This window comes from Chiloscyllium plagiosum, unplaced genomic scaffold (assembly GCF_037043375.1).
Source record: "Chiloscyllium plagiosum isolate Xiang-an unplaced genomic scaffold, Cpla_swu_hap1 HiC_scaffold_1, whole genome shotgun sequence".
In the NCBI taxonomy this organism is placed as follows: domain Eukaryota; kingdom Metazoa; phylum Chordata; class Chondrichthyes; order Orectolobiformes; family Hemiscylliidae; genus Chiloscyllium; species Chiloscyllium plagiosum.
In genome coordinates this window covers 46,619,709-46,646,103 of record NW_028270139.1, presented here as the reverse complement: position 1 = coordinate 46,646,103, position 26,395 = coordinate 46,619,709, and the positions used below count along the sequence as shown (strand labels likewise).

Below are 26,395 nucleotides of genomic sequence, written 5' to 3'. Positions count from 1 at the left end.
TTTTTTTTCAGAATTTTACTAAAGCCAAGCAAACGTGTACAATCCTACAAATGCAAAATGATTCAGCGCAAGCTCCCAGTCATTATATAAGACAAAGCTCGGACCCCAGCGTCATCTTCTGATTAAATACATTTGCAGGCTGGATGGTTTGGCAGGTCCACACATTGCAGCAGGCGAATAACTCTGCACAAGAATGAGAAAGCAAAAGTGTTTCTTAGAAAATTCCCTGGTTAGTGATTCCCAGATCATGTGTTTAACAGTGAGCTGGGGCATTTCATAGGGTGGCAGGTTAGGAAAATTTGGGCACGCAAACCTTAATCTTCTATTCATTACACAAACTGGGACAACTCAGACAGTGAGACAGTATTACAAACTTTGCCTTCAAGTGCCTCTTCTCATCTGGAGTGTCCATTCAGAATATGGCTCTTTCTAGTGGCTACCTTCTGGAAACACCTGCAGTGAATCAGGTAGAATGGAATAAACTTCCCAATCTTTTCATGCAGTTTTATCTATTTTATGGAAGAAAAAATAGATGTGATTCTAAAATTCAATCCATGGTGCACACAAGCCTGGATTATCCTACCATGGTATCAGAAAGGCAACTGTTTATTTTTTAAAAATAGATTCAAACAAATGTCCAAACAGTTTATATCAGTGAGTATTCTTCCATGGAGGTGAATATTTCTAAACACATTTACCATCTCTGTTCCCAACTTTCTTTAACAGGTTTTACCAATTTGCACTGGATTGTTGAGCCTGGGAGCTAATCATCAGACTCAGGAATAGAGTTATGTGATGGAAATGTGTTGCTGGAAAAGCGCAGCAGGTCAGGCAGCATCTAGGGAACAGGAGAATCGACGTTTCGGGCATTAGCCCTTCTTCAGGAATGAGGAAAGTTGGTCCAGCAGGCTAAGATAAAAGATAGGGAGGAGGGACTTTGGGGAGGGTCGTCGGAAATGTGATAGGTGGAAAGAGGTCAAGGTGAGGGTGATAGGTCAGACTGGGGTGGGGGCGGAGAGGTCGGGAAGAAGATTGCAGGTTAGGAAGGCGGTGCTGAATTTGATGGATTTGACTGAGACAGGCTGGGGGGAGGGGAAATGAGGAAACTGGTGAAATCCGAGTTCATCCCTTGTGGTTGGAGGGTTTCTAGCCGGAAGATGAGGTGTTCTTCCTCCAACCGTCGTTTCGCTGTGGTCTGACGATGGAGGAGTCCAAAGACCTGCATATCCTTGGTGGAGTGGGAGGGGGAATTGAAATGTTGAGCTACAGGGTGGTTGGGTTGGTTGGTCCGGGTGTCCCAGAGGTGTTCTCTGAAACGCTCCGCAAGTAGGCGGCCTGTCTCCCCAATATAGAGGAGGCCACATCGGGTGCAAAGGATGCAATAGATGATATGTGTGGAGGTACAGGTGAATCTGTGGCGGATATGGAAGTTTCCTTTGGGGCCTTGGAGGGAGGTGAGGGGGGAGGTGTGGGCGCAAGTCTTGCACCTCCTGCGGTTGCAGGGGAAGGTGCCGGGAGTGGAGGTTGGGATGGTAGGGGGTGTGGATCTGACGAGGGATGGGAAGAGGCATTTAAATAGTAAATAGTACTGGAACGAAAAGCTGGCTCCACCCTCCCACAGTTGGCAAAATGCCCTGGTGGTGGCAATACGATAGGCATACCACTCCACGTCACTCAGTGTGTGAAGTAACTCATGATAGGCTCTCCCTCACATGCAATGTAATTACATTTTCTTCGGAAATTGGTGACTAAAAGCGTGAAAGAGTTCAACAGCTATTGAAGTTTTAGTTAATTCCCTTTATATTCTAGTGTTTGCTTAAAATACAAATGAACAATGAGATAAAGAGATAGTTTTATCAATTAGACAAACATTTAATTTATTAGTTCAGATTCTTTGGTTGTGAAGCCCAAGGACACCTTGTTATATCATTTCTGATAAACAGGAAAAATCACCACATCAAAAGTTAACTGGTGCCGATCAACCATACAACAACAGCTCACAAACATGGATTACTTTTTTTCAGAGCAGATAAAAAAAAGAGAATTTGCATGGTCATTCAGCTGACAGATGTTGTGGTGAGCAATTCCTTTCATTATGGACATGCAGTGTCAAAATTAAACTAACAATATTATCTAGCAGCACCACTACACATTGAATGGCTGCCATCAACAAGAACTTGCTGTGTAAAAGTTTCTGCATTGGAGCCAAAAATAACAAATGAATTGGTTCTTAATTGATATTTACTCAAAATTGAAGGGAATCAATAGAACTAATAAGAACATTTCTGCCTGATGGCCAGTTACTGATTTATGTCTCCCTTTGTCTTCTTGAAGTCTTGCTTCATGTGGACTTCCAAACAGAGAGTATGGAAGTTAGTGTCTGTAATTATCCAATAACCACTACAGGTGATCTAATTCGAATGAGACTATGACAGTATGGGTGTCTCTGCTCATTGGCATGGATCATTCACCACATTTCTTTGAATTAGCCCCATGTCAAGATTTGGGCAGGGTGTCAGGTGAGGCCTAAGTCGTTTATTTAATTTCTTTCCTGTCATGCTTCAAGCACCTCTTCTGCCATCTTGTAAAGAGCATTTTGATGAAGAGGAGTAGCTTCAAACTAACTAAATCATAGTTTTATAATAGGGAGTTTATTGCTTAAAAGTGCCACTGTTCACTATAATAAAATAACATGTGTACCTGTAATTGTCTGTGCAAGAGTAGCTGAAATGACGTCCTTTTATGATGTCTTCAAGATCTTTCACAGTGCCTGTCCCACAAGTCTCCCTAACAGAATGAGTAAAGATGAGCACAAACTTAATAGAAAAAGCTTGAGTGTTGTCTCATATAAGAGACATTACCATTGCAAACCAATGGTAGAGATTACTCTCAGTACTTATCACTACTTTGTTTGCCCTAAGGGTGCACTGAAAAACATGCTGTGTGTATTAATTTTCTGATGTGCATTTGGGTGTGGAAGATATCTTTCCAGAAAATTCTATCCCCCTAACAAAACAAGTAAAGCAAATGAAATGAACAGCTACTGTGTACAAGATTTTGATCACCATATAGTTCACAACATGAGGCAGGAATGGGGATAAGTTCACACCATCAGCTGCCATGCTGGCTTCCTGGCATCATGCCATCTTCCAGCCATTCTCCAGAGGGCAGATCAGGGTGATGGCAACCCGCTTAGGTAATTTAGTAAGATATTTAAGAGTCTAATAAAGGCAAATTCTGGTGTTATATCTGTCTAGATTAGTACAAATAAAGCTACAAGGTTCTTGTGGTGCAGTGGTGGTGTCCTTAACTCTGAGTCAGGTGGCCTGGGTTCAAGTACCACCTGCTCCAGGGATATGCAGCAACATCTCTGAGCAGGCTGATCAGGGAATACCCACAAATGAAACTGAAGGTAGAGGTTGAATAATGGTCAACTCTTCCTACTGCTATCAGAATCAAATCCTAATCCTGTTCTAAAGACACTTTTAGCTTTGAACTGTGGACAACAGTGGGAAAAAGATAATTTGTCAAACTAAGAAACTGGAAAAAGATGTTGCTGCTTTAAAAAAATAATTTACTGGAACTTATTGAGAGTTACATCTGTAATGTTTATTATTCAGGCTGTGGGGAGGAAACTAGACACCATAGCTTCTTGGTGTGTGTGTGTTCAGGGCAAAAGTCTGGCCAGTGACAGACTTTTGACTGGTTTTTCAACCAGGACCAGTTTGTTTGTTTGTGTGTGTCTGTGTGTGTGTGTTCAGAAATACTCAGCACCATAACAATTTTTTGATTGGTTCTCAGGGTGAGTGGCTACTGCTTTGTATTTGGACAAATAGCAGAAAGAGCCAGCTGGTGAAAGAGAAAACATTTTAATCCATTTTTGTGAGCACTCCCTCTTCTGTGAATGGAGATTTGAAAGAGATTTCGAGCAGCTAGCTACTCGCTCTCTGCAAAAAATATCCTTGAGAGACATTGAAAGGGAATATCTTCAAAAAGTGAATGAAAGATTTAGAACTAGTGCATCCATGACATTGTGGCCTCATCAAAGAATTGAAAGGAATTGGAATTAAATGGAAGGAGAAACAACCCATTGATACCTGTAATCTGGACTGATGCCATAACTCTTTCACTTACTTATTTATTTCTTTCCCACCCATATGTGTCTTTTTTGACTGAATCCAGGAACTTTTTAAAAAAGGTGTAGAGTTTAAGTTATAAAGTTATAAGTTAGCAATTCATGTTTATTTTGTCCCATTAAAACAATTTATACTGTCACCTTCTTAGATGGTCTCCACTGCTTCTTTAGTGACTTTTAAAACTTACTGTCCATATCTTTTCCAGTTTATTTCCCATTATTGTCAAGCAATGTTTCATTAGGAAAGGAGAATCAGAAAGGATTGTTATACACACAATATATACTGCATTTCTTTTTCACCTTCCACTATCTTTCTGCATAAATTTACTTTGCGCAGCACTGAAAGCAAAAAGTGTCGAAAATCACAGCAGGTCAGGCAGCATCCGTGGAAAGAGAGCAAGCTAACGTTTCACGTCCAGATGGTTCTCATCAGAGCTCTAAAGAGTCATCTAGACTCGAATCATTAGCTTGCGCTTGCTTCACAGATGCTGCCTGACCCGCTTTGATTTCTAGCTTTTTTTTGTTTTCAGTACAGATACCAGCACATGCAGTATTTTGCTCCTTTACTTTGGAGCTCTGTTATTGTAACCTTATGTTATATATTCTATTCACTCATTTTCTAAATAGTATTTCTCTCATTTATTCTCCACTCTATAGTAAATTGTAATACTGTAACCAATCCCTCACATCCATTGCCACAATCACTTGGATTTTGTTCAGTTATGGCCTTTTATTAACTATTGTCTTTCTGGCATTATTGATTAAAACATATATGTAACCCGACACCTTTCTCTCCTTTCATTATGGGTTGTAATATTTAACCACCTGCATTAAAACAGGGAGAGCAAGATTAATATCTTAATATCTTAAAGAGTAATATGGAATGAGTTGGCAATATATTGTGATTGCCTGACAGTTGATTAGTCCTTTTCACATTGTCTATTCAATAGGAAGCAATTCTTAATAGTCAGGGACAAAGGGAATCAAAGATAATATTCAAAGAGAATGGTGCTCTCAGGACTCTCATTTGTGGTTTCCAGGTATAGGCTTCATGTTGACATTTGTATGTTGCCTGGTTGAGGTCTGGTCCCCTTCTATCCTGACAAGTGACTGGCTGGAATTAACAAATGGCTCCCAGCAGGAGAGAATATGATGTTTGTTTTCATTTATGGGTGGAAAATATATTGCTATTGTCAAATATAAGAAACAACACATCATCTTTACCTAACAGGTCCATCAATATTGTTCATGACCCAAATCTGTATTTCAGAGATTTTGTCATTTCTTAAATTCGGAAGCTCATGTTTAGCGAAAAACCTGCAAAGAAGAAAAGGTGAAAGAAACATTTTGTTGTTGGCACAGTTTGTGTTTGCTGATTTATTTTGTTTTATCTGATGCTATCTGTATTTGCATATTACAAACAAGACAGAACCAATCTAATAAATTGGTCTTGTGTAACTACATCATCTACATTGGGTCTCAAAACAACATTTATATGGGTGGGCAAATCAAGCAATTTTGCTGAGATTAGATTCCCAACAGTATGGAAACTGGCCCTTTGGCCCAACAAGTCCAGACCAACCCTCCGAACAGTAACTCACCCAGACCTATTACCCTACTCTATATTTATCCCTGACTCATGCACCTAACACTATGGGCAATTGAGCATGGCCAATTTACCTGACCTGCACATCCTTGGATTGTGGCAGGGAACTGGAGCAACTGGAGGAAACCCATGCAGACACAGGGAGAATGTGCAAATTCCACACAGACAGTCCCCCGAGGCGGGAATCGAACCCAAGTCCCTGGTGCTGTGAGGCAGCAGTGCTAACCACTGAGCGACTGTGCTGCCCTGGTTGAAACCATGGTTTAAATGCTGACGCAGGAAAGAAAGACAGTCAGTGATGACAAAAAATAATCAACATTTTGTAGCAATTTGGAAACTAAGCTTTACTCAGCTTTGTGTGGTATTTCTGAAGGAGGCCAGACGCAAAGACAGCCACAAACCTTTTTCCTCCTTCAAGTGGATAATTCATTACTTGGCAGAAATTAAATGGAAACAACCTTTCACTGCAGAATAGATTGTTTCTATTAATGGAGGATGAGGAATTCGGAGATATTGGAACTCCAATATACTCATTGGGAGGACCAAGGGAGACGATGGAAGAAGATTCTCAGATTTTGGGCCATTTGATTCAGAGAATTTTCAGCATAAATGGATGAGATAATATTTGGAAAGGAATGTTGTGGAAGGAAATGGGGTTACAGAAGAAAATGCCAGCACATACACCAGCACAGAGGGCTGACAGGCCTCCTCATATATTGTAATTTCATTGCATTACAACTCTCCTTATTGAGTCAAACATCAAGATGTAGTTTAGAAATGTTTGTGCTGAGCTGAACTTAGGAAGCTACTCTCTGTGAGAAGAAGGATTCAAAACACTAATCCCCTGATTTTGTGAATCACTCCAGATGGGACTGAAGTAGGACAGAGAAAGGAGAATGGTGAATTGGGAGGGGCACTGAGTACAGTCGATGTTGGGGTGCCATACTTCATTATATAATGCTCCTATGAAGCACCTTGTGGTAGAAATATAGAAAATAGGAGCAGGAGTAGGTTGCTTGACCTTCGAGCCTGCTCTACCATTCATGGATGGTTGTTGATCATCCAAAACAGTACTCTGTTCCCTACCCTTTGATCCTTTTCACTCTAAGAACTATATCTAACAACTTCTTGAAAATATTCAGTGTTTGGCCTCAATTGCTTTCTGTGGCAGAGAATTCCACAAGCTCGCTATTCTCAAGGTGAAGAAATTTCTCCTCATCTCAATTTCATGTTTCATTATGTCAATGATGCAGTGTAAGCTGTTGCTATTGATGATGAGAAGGTGGCAGCAGTAAAGTGCTCTGTGGAAGACCACCTATGGGACAGAGATGGATTTCAGAAAAGGGACCTTTAGAAGGACAAGACAAGCTAATCTGGAGATGTGGCTGTGGGACTCATTATCTGTTCCCTGTACAGTGGACCCCAGGTTCAAACAACATTCAATCCGTGCCCACTGACTCCTGTTTCGATTCTGCCTACATACTGACAGCCTAGTCTGGCACAAAAGCCTGTTCTGTGCTGGTAAATCTATAACTGACCATTCCTAGTAGGATTCTAGGATTAGGCCAGGAACCTTCATCATCTACCTCACCCTGATACACAATCAAATCTGATCTTGTTAGGTAGAAAATGCTCAGGATTATCTCTGTCAAAAACAATATGCAGCAATTAAACCAGAAAAATCTAAGTTTTGGTTCCTAATTTTGGCCGTGGTCCTCAGTTACTGAAATGTTTGATAAATGCCCCAAAAGGGAACATTCTAACCTAATGCATCAAACTCATTCAATGGGCAAATCAAAAGAAAAAGAAGTTTTCACAGAAGATTTCGAAATGAATTAGAACAGACTTTCTCTTACCCTTCTTTTGGAAAAGTTCCATCTGAAACCGAACCATTCAGCATCACTGTCACGACTCCTGAGGCTTCCTTTGCATACTGAAAGCAAATGGCAAATTTTAAATTGCATTGTCTGATCTGTGCACGAATTCATTTTTAGAACCCGTGTTTGTGATCATTATTTAATATGTTACCATTTATAATTGTATGAACTTAGAAATGAAGCTGAAAATAGACATCACTACAGAAATGTAAATAATACCCTTCGCTCATCATTCAATAAATTGAATATTAACTGTATATTAAACTGTATAACTGTATATTACTTAATGAAATTTGGAATGAATATTTTCAACAATTCCTCAACTACAAATCCATCATGCTAGCTGATACTTTCGATCAGTCATTCAGTACCATTGAGTGAACTACTGTTGATGAGAGAATTGCAATAAGCCATCAAATCACTGTGAAACAACACAGTCAATGTGGTATTCCAACTCTGATCATCAAAGCTGGAGGCATTTGCCCAAAACAAAGCTCTGTGTACTCATTCTCCAGATTTAGGAGGAAAAGGAACTCCCCCGCTTAACTTCAGGAATGCAACAATTGCATCTATGTTCAAGAAGGAAGGCAAGTCCTACTGTGGAAACATTGGAGATATTTGCTTCTGTCCTTGGTGAGAAAATCTTCATACACATTCTTCAGAATTACTCACTTTCTGTCAGTGAGGAAATCCTCCCAGGGAAACAATGTGGTCTCCTCTACGCTGGGGAGACAGAACGCCAACTTGCGGATTGTTTTAGAGAACACCTCTGGGACACTTGCACAAACCAATCCCACTGCCCTGTGGCTGAACACTTCAACTCCCCCTCCCACTCCACCAAGGACACGCAAGTCCTGGGCCTCCCACATCACCAAACCCTAACCACCCGACACCTGGAGGAAGAACGCCTCATCTTCTGACTTGGTACACTTCAACCAGACAGGATCAATGTGGATTTCACCAATTTCCCCACTTACCTTCCCTCCACCTTATCCCAGTCCCCACTTCCCAACTCTGCATCACCTTCTTGAACTGTCCATCTTCCTTCCTACCTCTCCGCTCCACTCTTCACTCCGACCCACCATTTTCACCCCCACCTTCATCTACCTATCGCACTCCCAGCTACCTTCCCCCCAGCCCCACCCCCTCCCATTTATCTCTCAGCCCCCTTGGCCCACAAGCCTCATTCCTGGTGAAGGGCTTATGCTCAAAATGTCGATTCTCCTGCTCCTCGGATGCTACCTGACAGACTGTGCTTTTCTAGCACTACACTCTCGACTCTGATCTCCAGCATCTGCAGTCCTGACTTTCTCTGGCTTTATAACTTTTGGTAGAACCTCTGACATGGTCCTTGTTAGAACAAATACAAGATAACTGTCGACAACAACTCAAGGAACACCTGATTTAATTCTTTGACTTGACCAAAGCATGTAACTCAGTAAATGATGACGTTCAGGGGATTGGTCTCAAAGTAGTGGAGTTCAAGAAATGTAACTCACAGTCAGACTGCAGAGCTATAATTGCTTCATGGTGATTTACCTGCAACTCTCTTGAGTGGAAGATCTAAAACAGACAGTCCAAGATTTGGATTGTTGTCAAGCAAGGTTGTGTGATAACCCCATACTATTTACAAACTGCAGCAGTGGCTGTAGCCCATTGAAGTGGAAAACTCTAAATTCAGTTGTCTCAATGCTCAAACTAAACTGACTACTGCTGACCTATATAATCTACAGTTTGTAGGTGAGTGTAATGAAATTGCCTGCTTAACATTGGATATGTAAGCCACACTTGACAAAGTATGGTTTCCTTTGATAAGGCAGAGACTGCATTTGGATATTAAACAAACTGAAAAGGACAAAGAAAGCTCTTCAAACACACCCTGAAGCTTTCTTATACAATCGCAGCATGCAATTAGGAAGGAAAATAGTTTGGGCCTTTTTAGCAGGTGTGTTAGACTCCAGAGGTAAGGATTCTTTGTTAAAATTGAGTAGGGGTTTGGCCAAGACACATCCAGACTACTATACACTGTTTGACCTCTCTATTTAAGAAGATATACTTAGCTTAGAGGCAGTATATCAAAGGTGATTAGTTCATGCGATGAGAGCATTGTCCTTTCATGAGGAGTTGAATAAATTGTTATTTGTAAAATTGAGAGGTGATCTTATTGTAAGGTGCAGAGTCTCAGGATAATAGGGTAATTAATTAAGATGAGGAGGAATTTAGTTCGTATGTTCTTTTGTTCTCTTAAAAAGCATTGACCTCTCACACTGAATCAAACAGATGAGAATTTTTACTGTCTGCCAATTAAAAGAGGTATTTTATGAGATGCATAAAACGTTAAAAGAAATATAAATCAATTGCTGCAAAACTCATTTTGATTAAAAGTTATGAAATACTGTAGTTCAAAAATAGCAGAATCAAAGAAAAAATAGCTGGAAGTTATTAAGGTAACACACCTTCATTTTGACTTTTTGAATGCAACGCTCAATTAAATATGATATTGTCAACAGAGAAATACTTGTTGCCAGTCCTTGTCTGAAACATTGATGCCAAATGAACAATTGTACCTGCTTTGTTGATCACTCCCTATCATTAAATCTGACATTGTAGAATCATAACTTAGAATTCAACTTCAAGCTTATTTACAGTTTGTTGCCATGACAACCGTTCCACCTCTGCAATATTGCCTTACTTCAACAAAATAGCAGCCAAAGAGTTGTTATCTGATTATTCCGGCTCAACTTCTGGAATGCTTTCTTTGTTGCATAACAACCTGAAAACTGCAACTTTAAACTATTACGCCACCTCCACATCGACCGCCACTGAATTCCCAGTAATCAATGGATTTATCTCAATGTGCTTTTCCTGGTGTATAACCCTCCCTAGGGTCCACCTCAAGCTTACTGTCTAATATTTATCTCCAAGCTCTGTTTGACTATTGCCGACACAAGTGATTTTATTTCCCCTGCCATGATGAAGATTCAATCTGCTTGGCCCACTGTAAGGAAATACATTTTGATTGAAAACAACACATTAATCAGAGTATACATGTAAAGGAAAGAGATAGAGGGGTGTAAGTGAACAAAGGATGCCAAACCCATAGGATTCAAAATTGGTCACCAGGTCATTTCTGAACTTGAATTAATTGGACTCTACAGAGTGCATGCCTGATTCAAACATCTTTCAAAATTTAGCTTCAGGTTTCCTCATAATGCTTGTAGCAAATGGCCAAATTAGTCATATCTCCAGAGGCGGTTCATAGGTCACTACAAGTTCTACTTAGGCCAGCAGACTATACGTGCTAGGAGTGGAGGTGAGAAAAATGTTGATGGGAATTTGACAAGAGCTAAAGCTGAAAAATACCTTTTTGTTTGAAGCAGATTGGAAAATTATGTGGTCAATTTGAAGAAGTCATTTTCTCTGGAAACAACTAGGGTAGTGAGCCATAAAGCAAGGTCTGCTATCCCCAGTTGGATCAAATGTTAAAATGCTTTTAAAGTATGCAAGAAGGTCAAATGACTTTGGTTTTCAGACCAAGGTTGATAGAAAGCATGGACCAAGTTTCTCTAGTAACCAATCATTATTATTTATGATAGGTAATTGGATTATAGCTACAGATAAACAGATAGAAATGATTGGCGTATAACACTATTAACTACAACTCTAATCCCCCTTATACACACACACACACAAATAGGCAAAGTAGATTATTGGCAAAGTAGAATAAACTGAAAAGTTAGCTCAGTGGGTTTTGCTTCTCAGTTGATGATAAATGACTGCTTGGCCAAATGCCTTGTTGTTCAAATGTCTACCCGGATGCAAGGAGTACAGAGTGGCTGATTCCCTTGAACTGGGTCTCTGATTTACCAATTTAAGAGTTACAGCTTCCAGCAGTTGTTACAGGAAAAGTGACTGATTTTCTTCAGCCTTAAACTGAGTTTTTTGACTGCAGAGAACAGGCAGCTTCTGGATTGGAAGAAGATCTGCACACTTCTTTTTCCTCTCTCTTTGTATTTGTAACTTGTTTTCAGCATCAAGCTGCTCAGCCATCTAAGAGCCAATCCACAGAACATCCCTGTCATTAGTAACTGCCACTAGTTCACAGACCAATCAATTATTTGCTGCCTACAATAACTATATCAATGCACACCCTTGGCTCCAGACCATCTACAATCTGAACTTTAATTACAGTTTGTTCAAACAGTTGCTCACAAGATGACTGGCATGCATATCGTTATCTGTTTTCAAAACTGCCACCACTATTTCAAACACTGAATTTTAAAACAGCTGTTGTTCATTTCAGTCCCTCGTTTTTAAAAACACAAAAATAAAAGGACACGGTCCTGACACAACTTACTGATTCAGATGCTATTTTCCAAAAGGAATTCACTGGGTTATTTGTGGGGCAGGTTTCATAGTTTATGCCTGAAAAAATAAGAATGTGATCAATAAAAGGTAAATGTAACATAATAGTCACCATTAAAGGCACTGTCTATGTTTGAATGCTTAAGTTGAATGCATGCATTGAATGCATGCTAGTTTGGTATGAGGCAACTATAGTTTTGAAATAGTTTTGATTTTATTGTATTTATTGTTTTCTTTAACCTCTCTTACAACCTCACTTAGTACAGAAGCTCTTGTCTGTATTTTGTAGTCTGCCTTGCTCTTTCTATTTGGTCTCCATGAACCTTCGGCACTTTAGGCAATCTGTGACTTCAAGTTTCAGCCTTGCTGGAATGATTGCACTTGAGAGTCATTTAGGTAAGGGACAATATCCAGGTAACAAATGTGGATCAGTGCTAGCATTCCTTCTCAAATCAGCAGGATGTGGTTTCAGTTCCATTCCATGAACAGTACACATGTGGATGCTGACATACCGCTACAGCAGAGAGACTTAGAAAGGCAAGTCAGCCTCTGGGATCAGTTATTCTTTCTCTTTGTCTCCTCAGCAAGCTAGTGGGATAGTACCACGTGCAATTTTGTACAACAAAACTTTATCCTTCACACTTATGTTCTGAGAGTCAAGGTAAATTGGGTTGTGACCTAATGAAAGAATGTACAGATTCTGGGCTGTTGAAGGTGGGGGAGGGGCTGGTCAATATCAATGCAAATCATTGGAGATCAGATATATACTTACCCAAGCTTGGAGCAGGCTTTAATCCTGTCATGTAGCCTAGGTAACCCTCCAAATACGTAAGTATGAACTCTCTAAAGTCTCTAATTACAACAAAGGGTTTTCAGAAGTTTCCATGTTCAGGGGAATCTCCCAATAGAAGTTTAAACTTCCAGGGCAGTCTGTGTAATCACTGCATCGGGAATACCAAGTGGTCCCAATATTCATCTATAACGCTGTATCTAGTATCAGATAGCTAGACTGTGCAAGGTCTATGCAGTCAGTAATGGGTTTTGTGCTCATTAGATACCTGGCCAAAGGTATCACATTCACAACACAATTTAGCCCCATTTATTTTTGACATGCCTTTGTAATACACTATAATCTTTCCTGAACATTATGAGTGAGAATATTAAATAGTTGTGGTAATCATGCATCTCACCAGGGGGTTCATGTTGTCCACACCAGTCCAAGTCATCTGCCAGAAAACCAATCAGAGAGTCACCAAGAGGCATCATCCGTCTGGCTTTATCTGAATATCTGTGCACCAGAAGCTTGGTATTTTCCCAGAATAATGCCTGTAATTAAGTTAATAGCATCAGTTATTCTATTTAAATAAGTACAGCTTTTTGACAGTTCAGGACATAGAGCAACTACTGTGGCTATATTTAACCTCATTCATGGGATGTAGGCATCGTTGGTTGGGACAGCGTTTATTCCTCATGCTTAACTGCCTTTGAACTGATTGGATCACTAAGCCATTTCAAAGGGCAGTTAGGAGTCAATCAAATTGCTGTGGGTCTGGAGTCACATGTAAGCTGGACCAGGTAATGAAGGCGGATTTGCTTCTCTGAAGGACATTTGTGAACCAGATGGTCACCATCAGACTAGGGTGAACTCCAAGGAGAAAGTGAGGTCTGCAGATGCTGGAGATCAAAGTTGAAACTTTATTGCTGGAACAGCACAGCAGGTCAGGCAGCATCCAGGGAACAGGAGATTCGACGTTTCGGGCACAGGCCCTACTCCAAACCTTTTTACTTGAATTTGACCATCTATTATGGGGGTTGTTGAACTTCTAACCAAAGAATATTAGTGACATTACAATTATGCTGCCACTGTCCCAAATCATGTGAAAAGACTTTGAGTCTGTTATGTGTTAATGTAGGAACAGATAGTTTTTTATTACTACTTCTAATGAAATTCCAGATTTTCTCGCATACTTTATGTTTCTATTGGTAATAGCAAAATTAAAGTTTATCTCACTGTGTCACTCATATTTAATAAACAAAGAAATGTTTTCCTGGATCATTTTGGGAATCAATGAGTTCAAACTGAAACCACCTGTGAAAGAGCTAAAAGTTCTCAGATTAAATATTTACAGTTCCTGTAATCACATTTTTCAGGCACAAACAAAATAGCAAAAAATGTGAAAACGTACTCCTTTGAGCGTGATATCACAAGGCATGAAGGTCACCTTTTACAAACTAAAAGCACTACGACTTTTTTGTTTATTTTAAGGCTGTAATAAACATCACCTGTAGGAGGCGTAAACATCCAAGCCAGAGCCAACAAGAGCACACCCAGCCGTGTCTCTGCTATGATCCAATCACATCCAAACTGATCCTAGCCCCTCCCATCCTGACCACCTCCTACCTCACCCCACCCCAAAAACTCCCCAACCTGTCAAATTCAACAACTTCTGAGCTGACACCCTGCCCACACCCAGACTCACACCCGCCAAACCCCTCCCCACACCCAGACTCACACCCGCCATCCCCTCCCCACACCCAGACTAACATCCACCATCCCCACCTCACACCCAGACTCACACCCGCCATCCCCTCCCCACACCCAGACTCACACCTGCCATCCCTTCCCCACACCCAGACTCACACCCACCAAACCCCTCCCCACACCCAGACCACACCCACCATCCCCTCCCCACACCCAGACTCACGCCCACCAAACCCCTCCCCACACCCAGACTCACACCCACCAAACCCTTCCCCACACGCACCAAACCCCTCCCCACACCCACCAAACCCCTCCCCACACCCAGACTCACACTCACCAAACCCCTCCTTCCACCCAGACTCTCCCTGACCCGACACCCGCCCGTGCCCTGACTCTCAATAGCCTTGCACTCTGCCACTGGCCAAGACCTGATACCTGATACCTGATCCAAACCTTGAGCTATCCTCAGCACATACCGATTTATCTGGCTCCCTGGCACACTGTCCCTCAAATTAGGTAATCGTAAAGATTATGGCCAGTGAATCGGTTCTAATGGTAACTAGGATTTCTGGGCGATTGTCTCCCCAGCCAACTCTGGTTTAATAAAAACCCACTGAAACTCATTGTATCTGAAAATAGCTTAATCATTTAGCTCACACAATGCTTAATAGTTTTGACCAGGAACATAGAAACTATCTAATTAGCAAAACAGGAACCCGATTACATGATGAAGACTTCTGGTGTACATCATTTTAGTCCAATATTAACATTGTCTGCAAGATTCTCTCTACAGAAGAGCATATTATGGGAAAAATGCAATTGCACAAGGGAAAGCATGTTCTTAGATTGCATGAGAGGGATTTACCAGAATTGGTCTGGAGTGTCTAATTCATGAGGAAAAATTGGACAGATGGGCATTGTTTTCCTTGGAGCAGTGAAAGTTGAAAAGAATGCTGACAGATTTGATGGGGCACAGATAGGTTAGTTAGGAAGACACTTTCTCCCTTAGTAGATGTTATGAAGTTGAAAGAGTGCACAGTCACTTTAAAAGAGAAGTGCCTTCTCTGAGCTGAGACATTCTGACAGCACAACTATATATATATGTGTGTCACCATCAGCTTGGGATTGTGTTTTGATGATAAGGCAACCAATTAATTTAAATTATGCCCAGGATACCAAAAAAAACAATTGAATTTGAATTTAATTGTACTGACAACATCAGACCAATGAGAGGATACGAGTCTTGGGTTCTAAAAAAGGAAGGGCATTTTGAAAATTAGTCAGAGCTAACTGCCCATCGAACATGAGAACCAACCACCAAAGAAATAAACATCTCCACACTCTCAAAAAAATCTCTCAGAAGGCATCTCATCTATTAAAGGTACCGAGGAATTTTATACAAAGACACTTGCAGTAGAAAGGAAAAATCATAGACGACGATGACGACGACGGTGACCCAGGGAGAATATGTGTGCGTGTGTGTGAGTGTTTATATGTGCGTGTGTGTATATGTGGGTGTGTGAGTTGTGGCTGCATGTGTATGCGTGTATGTGGATGTGTGGATGTCTGAGGGCATGTGTGCGCATGTATGTATATGTGGGTGTGTGGGTGCGTGTGTGGATGCATGTGTGTGTGTATAAGTGGGTGTGTGTGTATATGTGGGTGCGTGGCCGCATGTGTGTGCGTGTGTGTTTATGTGGGTGTGTAGGTGTGTGGCTGCATGTGTGTATATGTGGGTGTGAAATTGTGTGGCTGCATGTGTGTATATGTGGGTGTGTGGGTGCATGTATGTGTGTGCGTATATATGGGTATGCAGGTGTGTGGGCGCGTATATGTGGGTATATATATGGGTGTGTGGGTACGAAAAAGTGGATGTGTGGGTGTATATATGTGGACATGTGGGTGCATGTGAGTGTGTGCGTATGTGGTTGTGGGTGCGTGGGTGTGTACATGTGTGTGTTGATGTAGGTGTGTATATGTGGATGTGTGGGTGTGTATATATGTGGGTATGTGTGTGTGTATATGTGCATGTGCGGGTGTGTATGTATGTGGACATGTGGGTGCATGTGAATGTGTGCGTATATGGCTGTGTGGGTGTGTACATGTGTGTTTATGTAGGTGTGTGTATGTGGATGTGTGGGTGTGTATATATGTGGGTGTGTATATGTGCATGTGCAGGTGTGTATGTATGTGGACATGTGGGTGCATGTGAATGTGTGCGTATATGGCTGTGTGGGTGTGTACATGTGTGTGTTTATGTCGGTGTATGGGTGTGTGTATGTGGATATGTGTGGGTGTGTGGGTGTGTGTATATGCGTGCGTGTGTATATATGTAGATGTGTGGATGTATATATGTGTGCTTGTAAATGTGGATGTGTAGGTGTGTATATGTGTGCGTGGATGTGTATATTTGGGTGTGTATATGTGGGTGTGTGGCTGCACTTGCATGTGTATATGTGGGTGTGAGAGTGTGTGGCTGGATGTGTGTGTGTGGTTATGTATATGTGGGTGTGTGAGTGTGTGGCTGGATGTGCATGTCGTGTGCATGTATGTGGGTGCCTGGCTGCATGTGTGTGCGTGTGGGTATATGTGGGCGTATGGGTATGTGGATGTGTGTGTGTGTGTGGGGGGGGGGGGGTGCATGTGCATGTGTATACGTGGGTGAGTAGGTGCATGTGTATGTGTGTGTGTGCGTAGGTATGTGGATGCATGGTCATGTGTGTGTATGTGCGAGTGTGTGGGGGTGTGTATCAATATATGTGTATGTATATCTGTGTGTATATATGTGGATGCGTGCATGTGTGGCTGCATGAACCTGTATGTGTGGGTGTGGGGTGCACGTGTGTGTGTATATGTGGGTGTGTGGGTGCATGTGTGACTGCATGTGTATACGTGGGTGTGTGGCTGCATGTGTATTGTGTATATGTGGGTGTGTGAGTGTGTGGCGCATGTATGTGTGTGTGTGTATATGTGGGTGTGTGGCTGCATGTGTGTGTGTATATGTGGATTTGTGGGTGCATGTGCGTGTGGGTGTGTGGGTGCATGTACATGTGTAAATGTGAGTCTGTGGGTGTGTGTGTGTATATGTGTGTCTGTATATGTGGAAGTGTAGGTGTGTACAGTTGTGTGTGTGTGTGTGTGTGTGTGTATATGCGGATGTGTGGGTGTATGGGTGCATGTGTATTGTGTATATGTGGGTGTGTGAGTGTGTGGCGCATGTATGTGTGTGTGTGTATATGTGGGTGTGAGGCTGCATGTGTGTGTGTGTATGTGGGCGCATGTGCACGTGTGTGTGTATGGGTGCATGTGCGTGTGTGTGTGTGTGTATGTGGGTGAGAGAGTGTGTGGCCGCATGTACGTGTGTGTGTGTATATGTGGGTGTGTGGCTGCATGTGTGTGTGTATATGTGGATTTGTGGGTGCATGTGCGTGTGGGTGTGTGGGTGCATGTACATGTGTAAATGTGAGTCTGTGGGTGTGTGTGTGTATATGTGTGTCTGTATATGTGGATGTGTAGGTGTGTATAGTTGTGTGTGTGTGTGTGTGTGTGTGTGTGTGTGTGTGTGTGTGTGTGTGTGTGTGTGTGTGTGTGTGTGTGTGTGTGTGTGTGTGTGTGTGTGTGTGTATGTGCATGTTGCGGCCACTCTGCCCTGGGTTTGTAAGCACAACTGAACCAAACCTCTGTTTTAACCCGAAAGAGATTGTTGTGGCTTATTTAAAAATTGGACTTCCCAGCAGAAGATTTGGAGGGAACACACCACAGTCTTTATCAAAAGGCACCTGACGATGAAGCAGCGCTCTGAAAGTTTGTGATTTCAAATAAACCTGTTGGATTATAACCTGGTGTTGTGTGAATTCTGACTTTGTCCACCCCAGTCCAACACCGGCATCTCCACATCAAAGGGAAAAGAAATAGTAGAAAAAAATAAAAATACTTTGGCCAATGAACAGAAAAGGAGAAATACTAAGTCATTCAGTTCATCCCTCCCTTTTATCAAGTAACAGAAATTGGAGACTCTGGTCAAATTTTCAGGCTTGTTTCAAATAGTTTAATGCGAGACCGAAGGGCAGAAAAGTCTGGCCAGAGTCCACACCTAAGAAACCAGCCTGAATTGGATGTTCAAAGAAACCAGCTGAAAGCCAGGAAAGAAATCAAAATTTAAAACAAATACACATAACTCTGTGAATTATCCTAATCATAACATTAGAACAAAATGTTACGTTGCAGTCCAAAGATGTGTGTAGAAAAGGAAGACTTACCTAATAAAACTTTAGCCACTCTAAGTCTTGGTCAATGGAGATTTATAGCTTGAGATGTAGATAACACTACCAAGTGAAGCCAAGAGATCAAGTTACTCCAGAAACCTTGAGCATTTAAACCTCAATTCACATCCAGAAGAAGAATCAGAGCCTAAAATTGATTTGGGAACTTGATGCTTGCTGTGTCTACAACCCAGTTTCTTTACCTGGCGCAGCAGTCACTATGTTATTCTTCAGACTCCAAAAAGGGGGAAGATCATGGTCATGCTCTACCTTTGTCTTATCCATGACTGTAATATCATCAGTTATGCAAAACAAGCCAGGGAGATTCTCAGTCATCCTATTCACATGCTGCTGAATAGGTTTTGTCTAACGGATAGTCCAAATGGTAACCAACAGAAAAAAATACCATCCAAATTGTAGGCTGGATGTAGTGAGCTCTTGGGATTATTCCAACAAATACATGGAATAAGTTGTGTTTTGCAAGGAGTTTGGGAAAGAACTTCCTCCTTGAACATTTAGGATTTAATTTACCAACATTGGTATTTTATATTGACACCTTCTAAGAGAAAACTTGAAGCACCGTGCAAACAGGCTTACTCTTATGGTGCCATCCTTCTTGAAGGCACACATGATCAACATACACCAATCTAAATGGTCTTCGACCTTCTGAGTTACAGTACTTTTGTTCCACCTTGTTCAGTTTGAATCAAAGCTTCTCCTGATAATACACAATGTACTTATTTGAAGGACCAAGAAATGGGGCTGCATTACCCTCAGGATGCACTATTGGATCACTCTGAGATGGTCATAATGACTTGGACGATGCAGTGAAAGAGATACTCACTGAGATCCTAATGAAGGACTTTTGCCTGAAAAATCGATTTTCCTGCTCCTCGGATGCTGCCTGACCTGCTGTGGTTTTTCAGCACCACTCTAATCTTGACTCTAATCTCCAGCATCTGCAGTACCTACCTCCACTTATTATGAGTTGGACACCTAGCCCACACAATGAAGAGTAGTTTGGACTAGGAACATAGAAACACTCTTGTTCATCTGGGAACCCAATAACATGACCAAAGTTCCATGTCTCTGAAAAGGACATTTAATTGTAACTTCTTATCTGACTTATTTTCGTATGTGAAGAGTTATTGTTAACATGGGAACAGATGAGTTATGAGCAGAAAGAGACCATTTGGCCCGTTGAGACTACTCAATATGGCTCATGCAATTGTAACCTGTACTCCATATTCCCACCTTCTCCTGAAAAGTTTCAACTCCATGCTTACCGAGAATCTTTCCATCTCTGCCTTAAACAATTCAAATACTCTACTTCTACTGCATTTTGTAAATTAATGCCAAAGCCTTAATCTGAGAAAATGAAAACCACCTCATTTGTGACTGAGATGGTGAGCCCTTATTATTAAATAATGACCTCTAATTCTAGCAGTTTCCACAAGAAAAAAAAATTATCTCTGCATTCAACTTATCAAGCCTGCCCACAATTTTAGATGGCTCAATCAAGTTCCCTCTCATTCTCAGGAACTCCAGCAGATAAAAGCTTAAACCATCCAACCTTTCCTCATACGACAAACCTCTCCAATCCACTCCCCTACTACAGGCAATAGTCTGGTAAGGCTTTTGTGTACTGCTCCCAATGTCTTTACATCCATCCTTAAATACAAAATCCAATACTATACGTGGTACTGCAGATCTGGTCTGACTAATTCTCCGTGTAGAGTGGTGTTGGAAAAGCACAGCAGGTCAGGCAGCATCCGAGGAGCAGGAAAAGCGATGTTTCGGGCAAAGGTCCGTCATCAGGAATGACTTTTGCCCATAACATCAATTTTCCTGTTCCTCGGATGCTGCCGGACCTGCTGTGCTTTTCCTGCACTACTCTAATCTTGATCCTGATCTCCAGCATCTGCAGTTCCCATTTTCACCTGATGCTCTGTGTAAATGATGCACAATCTCTTTACTTTTGTATTCAATTTGCCTTGTGACAAATTATGACATTCTATTAGCTTCACAGTAAGGCTCGTTCAACCTCTCCAGAAAAAATTCCAGAAAAAATTCTCAGTTCACCTGAGTCAAAAACACTGCAACAACTGTAACCATTTGAAGAAGAGATTCTGTAAGATCTGCCTGTTAAAAAGAACCTTCACGGATCTTGAACGGTTTAAGCTCAGTCAAACATTATCTGATTAATGTTATAACTTTGGAATAATTGAAAGTTCAAGTACTTTCCTTACCTTGCTGTCTTGCTTCATTGTATGCTTGTGTGTGTGTGTGCACATGTTCTAACAATCATCCATCGGGTTTGAATGCATGAATAAACCATGGCTTCATCTTTAATTATAGTTTGTTGCAGATCATTTAAAAATTGGATTTAGCAAATAAAGGGTTTTGTGGTTCACCACACCTTACCTCAAAAAAGAGGAAGGTAAAAAACACCTCTGGGTAGAGACGAAAGAGGAGCAAAATAAAAATTCATCCGATTCACCCTCTCCCTCTTATATGTAACAAATGGTTCAATAGAAGGAAACAAATGTTTTTCTTTACATCAGATTGCTGCATGCATTACAGCAACATATGACAAAGTAACATTTTACAAAGTAACAAATCACCATTCAACTTGAACCACATACTAAAAAAGTGTTTCCGCATTTTCAAGTAAGTTTACCTTATCCCGAGGGATAGCATGCCGTGCCAGATTGATAAAATCCTTATAGTCAGTTGGAAGGACATTGCAGGGCTCCTTATAAGCAAAGGCATTTCGAAACGTTTCCCAGATTGCTGAACAGTCCTTTTCTCTAAAATGAAACAATCATTTTCAAATGCATTTCTGTATAAATAGATAATACTATTGAACATGAACAAAACAACCATAGTATATTATGTGCAATCAGACTAGGTGTTAATTGATAAAATAAATAATAATAATGTGGAGACAAATTCAATAACACTTGAACATATTAATTTTACCCTGAGGTATAGCAAATCCAAACTATTTCCACCTTTTTCATGAAGATCCATTTTTTTTCCACAAGTGTTTAAATAATTATGAACATTTGCTTTCAGTCAGCATGGCCAAAAAGATACAACTAGATATTGCTGGATTATCCTGGAATAAAAAAAAACAAGAACTTGCATTTATGTAGCATTTTCATGGCTGCTCGATTGGCCAAAATGATTTCCAGCCAATAAGTACTTTCTGATTGCAGCCAGTGTGTAATACAGAAAACCAATTCAAGACACCGTTGAGAACAACTGGAGAAAATTTTAAAACAAGTTGTTTTCATTATTTTCTTTGAATACTTTTATTTTTGGTTAGAAGAATACAGGTGATGGGAAAAAAGGCTTGACTGACAATAGGAGATTGTAAGCATGGGAGTATTACTGAATGCTAGTCCTCTCTGCTTCCCCTCCACATCACCCAAGAAAGGCAGTCTTAGATATAAAAGCATTTGATGAATGCTTATAGATCAAGGTGAGAGGAAATTAGTTTGTGTCCTATTTAACTTGTCAGATCTTGGATAGTCTTTGTGAGCCTGGGATTACTTTTGCTTCATACAGATGATCAGTGACCAATGACATAGCCAGGATTGCTTGTGACCAGGTTATTTATGCCATACAGGTGCACACAGCATCCATTTCACACAAGGACCTCACATCATAGAGCCCATTTGCTCAGATAAGAATAAACAAACTCTTACTCCACCCATTCTGGGTGTGGTCAAAGCCATTTCCCATTTCTGTTATGCATTCAATAATCACATGAAAATGGGAAGCAAAGCAGGTCACATCTGACAGAGTTAACCACAGACCATGGGTGACCCACCTCCCTCCCTTCAATTGGACCCTGACTGATCTGCGTGCAACTAGACCCTAACTGATTTATCACAAATTCCTGGACTGTTTACACTGGAATTGGGGGATGGAGAGTGGCCCACTTTTCACACTGCAGTGACACTGCACCCCTGACCCTGATACCCCTCCAAGTGGCTGTTGATTATGCCCAAGCCTCTGGATTGAGAACAGACTTCTCCTTGACTGACTGCCCCTTGACTTAACTGAGGTCTACTTCCCTTCAACGTGGAGAAAAGACCATTTGGTTGAAGCATATTCAGTGTGCTTTCTACCTAAGCTACTGCCATAGAGCGTCAGTGTGATACTGACATAGCACGGTGCACACAACAACAAATCCATCCCCTTAACTGATCGCTGCTGACCTTTACTGCACCAAACAATGAGGCAAGGCAGAAAGATTGTCAGCCCTTAAAGACTGAATGAAAAGGTAAAATGCTAAAAAAAAACCCAGGAGAAACAGAGATACTGTGAACATCCAAGAAGGTGTGAAGTGAATGAGTACAAGCAGAGTAAATGAAGAGTGCTCTGATGCAGCCTGGTTCACTCTGTGAGGTGGGTGCCTGACCCCTGTGTGCAGCTGCAATTTAATAACAGATGGAGGTGCACTTTATAGTGTAGCACTGAAGAAGAGACATTTATTCTAAATGGGTGGGAGATGTGCCATGATGTTGTAGTGAGGCTGGCATGTGCCCATCGCCAAACTTTGTGAACAGCGGGTGGGTTACAGACAGTTGCTGCCCATGGAGTAAAACCTGAGATGCTGGGGACTGCTGTTCCATGATGGAGGGCCAGAGGAGCAAGCAGCTACCAGGTACCCACTCTGACTTTCACACTGGGATTTGTAACTGTGTAGTTTCTCCCCTGCTTGTGCGATAATAGGAAACCGCATATCAATTAGGTGGGATTCAGTATGAATGGCATGGAAATAGGCCACTTTCCACTCACTATTAATTCTCATATTACTATTAAAAACGCAATTGCAGATTCTGATCACTGGTACTTTAGCAGAGATGTCAGACGATCTCTTTCTAAAGATTTGAACTTCATGGTAACCAAAGTGTTTAAAAATAAGAGAAAAATGTCAAGACTTCGAACATTGTATCTCTTCATTCAGAAACTAAGTTAAAGACTGACAGTATTATTCTAAAAGTTACAATTGCAAAACGTAACATCAAAATTTTAATTTTCCTACGAGTCTAGCTGCGAAACTTTGAAAGTCAAAACAAACTTTGAATTTGTCGTGACTTTAACAAAGCTTTTGACATTCAAATTTCCTCTTGTCAATCTTTCAGAAAGGTCAGAAACCCAATAGACATATTTTAAAATTCTCCAAATCAAACTGTTGAGAAATCCACATGAGTCGATTATTTGGCAAATACCAAAAGTGAGTTTGATTCCAACAGCAATACATCAACATGAACAAATTCACAGAAACTGAGCACAGAGTGGCCAAAGTATTCAACAAATCTATGAGGACCATACAAAGCAATAGGCAATTGTTTAAAAATTGAGAACACTCATGTAAATTGCTTTCCTTCATTTTACTACACGTTAAAATTTTAAATAAAATTACTAACATTATTTGAGAGAACGATGTGGCCTGTACCTGTTAAATTAATCAACATACGTCAGAGCATCTGACATAATTATCATGGTAGCAGAAAAATTTCAGTCTCATTATGATCCTGTGCCTCTTGTGAACAAATAGTAAAGCTATGCGCTAGAACACTAAGGATATGGGCAAGGCTTTTTAACAATGCACGTGCCTTAAATAAACATTATGAAAATAAATTATTATGGTTTCTGATATTCTGTTTGTTTTGAACTATGTTATGATTATTATAGATACTAATCACAGTTAAAATACATTTCCAGTTAAAAGCTGAAAGAATGATAAGTTTTCATATTTTAGGACATTTATTGTAACAAGTAACTAAAGCACAATTAACTAAGAACTATCTTTTATATGCAATTTATACTTTTCACCACAGAATAGAATATCTTCCTAATTTCTAACTTAATCTTAAAAAAGAACACTGCAGGGTGTCCATATTTAGATACCCCATAAAACTAACACACAGGTAATCAGCTGTCAGGTAACCAGTAAGACTAAAAGGTATGTTGCCCTTATTTCAAGAGGGTTAGAGTACAAGAGTGGGCAGTCTTATTGTGCCTGTACAAGGAGCTGGTAAGCCACATCTGGAATACTGTGAACAGTTTTGGTCCTTTTATTTAAGGAAAGATGTCATTTCATTGGAGGCAGTTCAGAAATGGTTCTCTAGAATCATCCTTTATATGGAGGGAATGTCTTATGAGCAAAGGTTAAACAGGTTGGGACTCTACCCAATGGAATTTAGAAGCATGAGAGGTGATTGCATTGAAACATTTAGATTCTAAAGGAACTTGATAGGTCAATGCTGAAAGGATGTTTCCCCTCATGGGAGAGTCTTGGACCATTGTCTCAGAATGAGGGGGCATCAATTTCAATCTGAGATGAAGAGGGGAAGGACAGGAAAGTGAACATGAGGAGTGTCTTCAGATCAGCCATGTGTCTTGTGTTAGTAAATATACAATCTAAATATCCTTGACAGCCCACTCTTTTTCATCTTGGAGCTAAACACTCAGTTCAAAACACAACTATTTACAACCAACACTCCAACCACTTTTCTGTGACTTTAGAGACTCTCAGTTTCTCTACTTTTAACACACAGCTGCTGCTATTGTCTCCAAGTGTAAATACGTTGTACCATCTTCCCAGTAAAATAAACCAAGCCCTCTTTTGTTGTCCAACAATTAAACCTTGTTTTCATGAAGACTTCAGAGCAGGTAATAAAATTTCTTGCATTTTACTTCGTATTTAAAGAGTCTTCAAACATGACAACCGTATAAGGCTTATAATTTTAGCAATCTATTGTTAAGATTTAGAGTGATTGAGCACTTGCATAAATGTGAATTGGGACAGAGAGTATAGATTTGTAAAGGGCAAGTTTTTGTAATTAATCTAGATAGATTATTGGGGAGGTCACCAATGAAGTTTATCCGGAAATTCGATGAATGTTCTTTATATGGATTTCTGGAAGTAACTTAGGAAGGTCCCACTAAAGGGGCTGTTAACAAAACTGAAAACACATGGAACAAAGGTAGCCTTTTGACAAAGGAGGTACAAAATAAATTAAGGGTAATGGTTATGTTCCAATTAGTGTAAAATGATTCACGGTATTATAGAGTCATATAGTCCAACCAGTCCATGCTGAACATAATCGCAAACTAAACTAGCCCCACCTGCCTGTTCCAAGCCCATACCCCTCCAAACATTTCCTGTTCATGTATTTATCCAAATGTCTTTTAAACTGTTCATTCCACTCACAAACCATCCTCTGTGCATTTTGTAATGTTTTTCCTCTCATGCAATTTGTAATGTTTTTCTGGTTGCATCCTTTTAGTCAAACCACTTGTAGCACAGCTGACCATCACCAGTAGGTTTTGCAGTTGGCGTCATGCTTCTTGCCAATGAGGGTTAATGACCGCGCATAGAAGAAGAAAGTTAATGCCCAGTGGTTCTGATTTGTACCACCATGTACACTTAATAAAGAAACCATTGTCTTACCCTACTGTAGGATTCACTACTCTGATGTAATTATAACATCTGCCAATTATGATCTCCTCCAAGTTGCGAACTGTACCATTTCCATGATGTGACTTTACCAATGCTGAGAAATCCATCAGCAGGATTCCAAGCAGTAACACGCTGCATTTCGCCATTTTGCGAAGTTGAGTCTCAATTTCAATTAGAGTGTTGCA

The 26,395-nt window shown here is 40.7% G+C and overlaps 1 protein-coding gene across 3 annotated transcripts; it reads right to left on the bottom strand.

The window, feature by feature from the left end:
• On the bottom strand, positions 1-26,395 carry LOC122555026 (ADP-ribosyl cyclase/cyclic ADP-ribose hydrolase 2-like). Of its 3 annotated transcripts, none has more exons than XM_043700627.2 (8): positions 26,202-26,395; positions 21,408-21,537; positions 13,174-13,309; positions 11,976-12,043; positions 7,598-7,674; positions 5,360-5,452; positions 2,701-2,787; positions 1-183 (listed from the first exon to the last, which is right to left on the bottom strand). In XM_043700627.2, exons 1-8 carry the CDS (start codon positions 26,354-26,356, stop codon positions 123-125), a joined length of 807 nt encoding a protein of 268 aa, XP_043556562.2. In that variant the 5' UTR covers positions 26,357-26,395; the 3' UTR covers positions 1-122. The 3 variants fall into 3 exon arrangements, with proteins under 3 accessions (XP_043556562.2, XP_087845787.1, XP_087845753.1); XM_087989661.1 differs by lacking the exon at positions 1-183 and adding an exon at positions 193-509; XM_087989627.1 differs by lacking the exon at positions 1-183 and adding an exon at positions 193-453.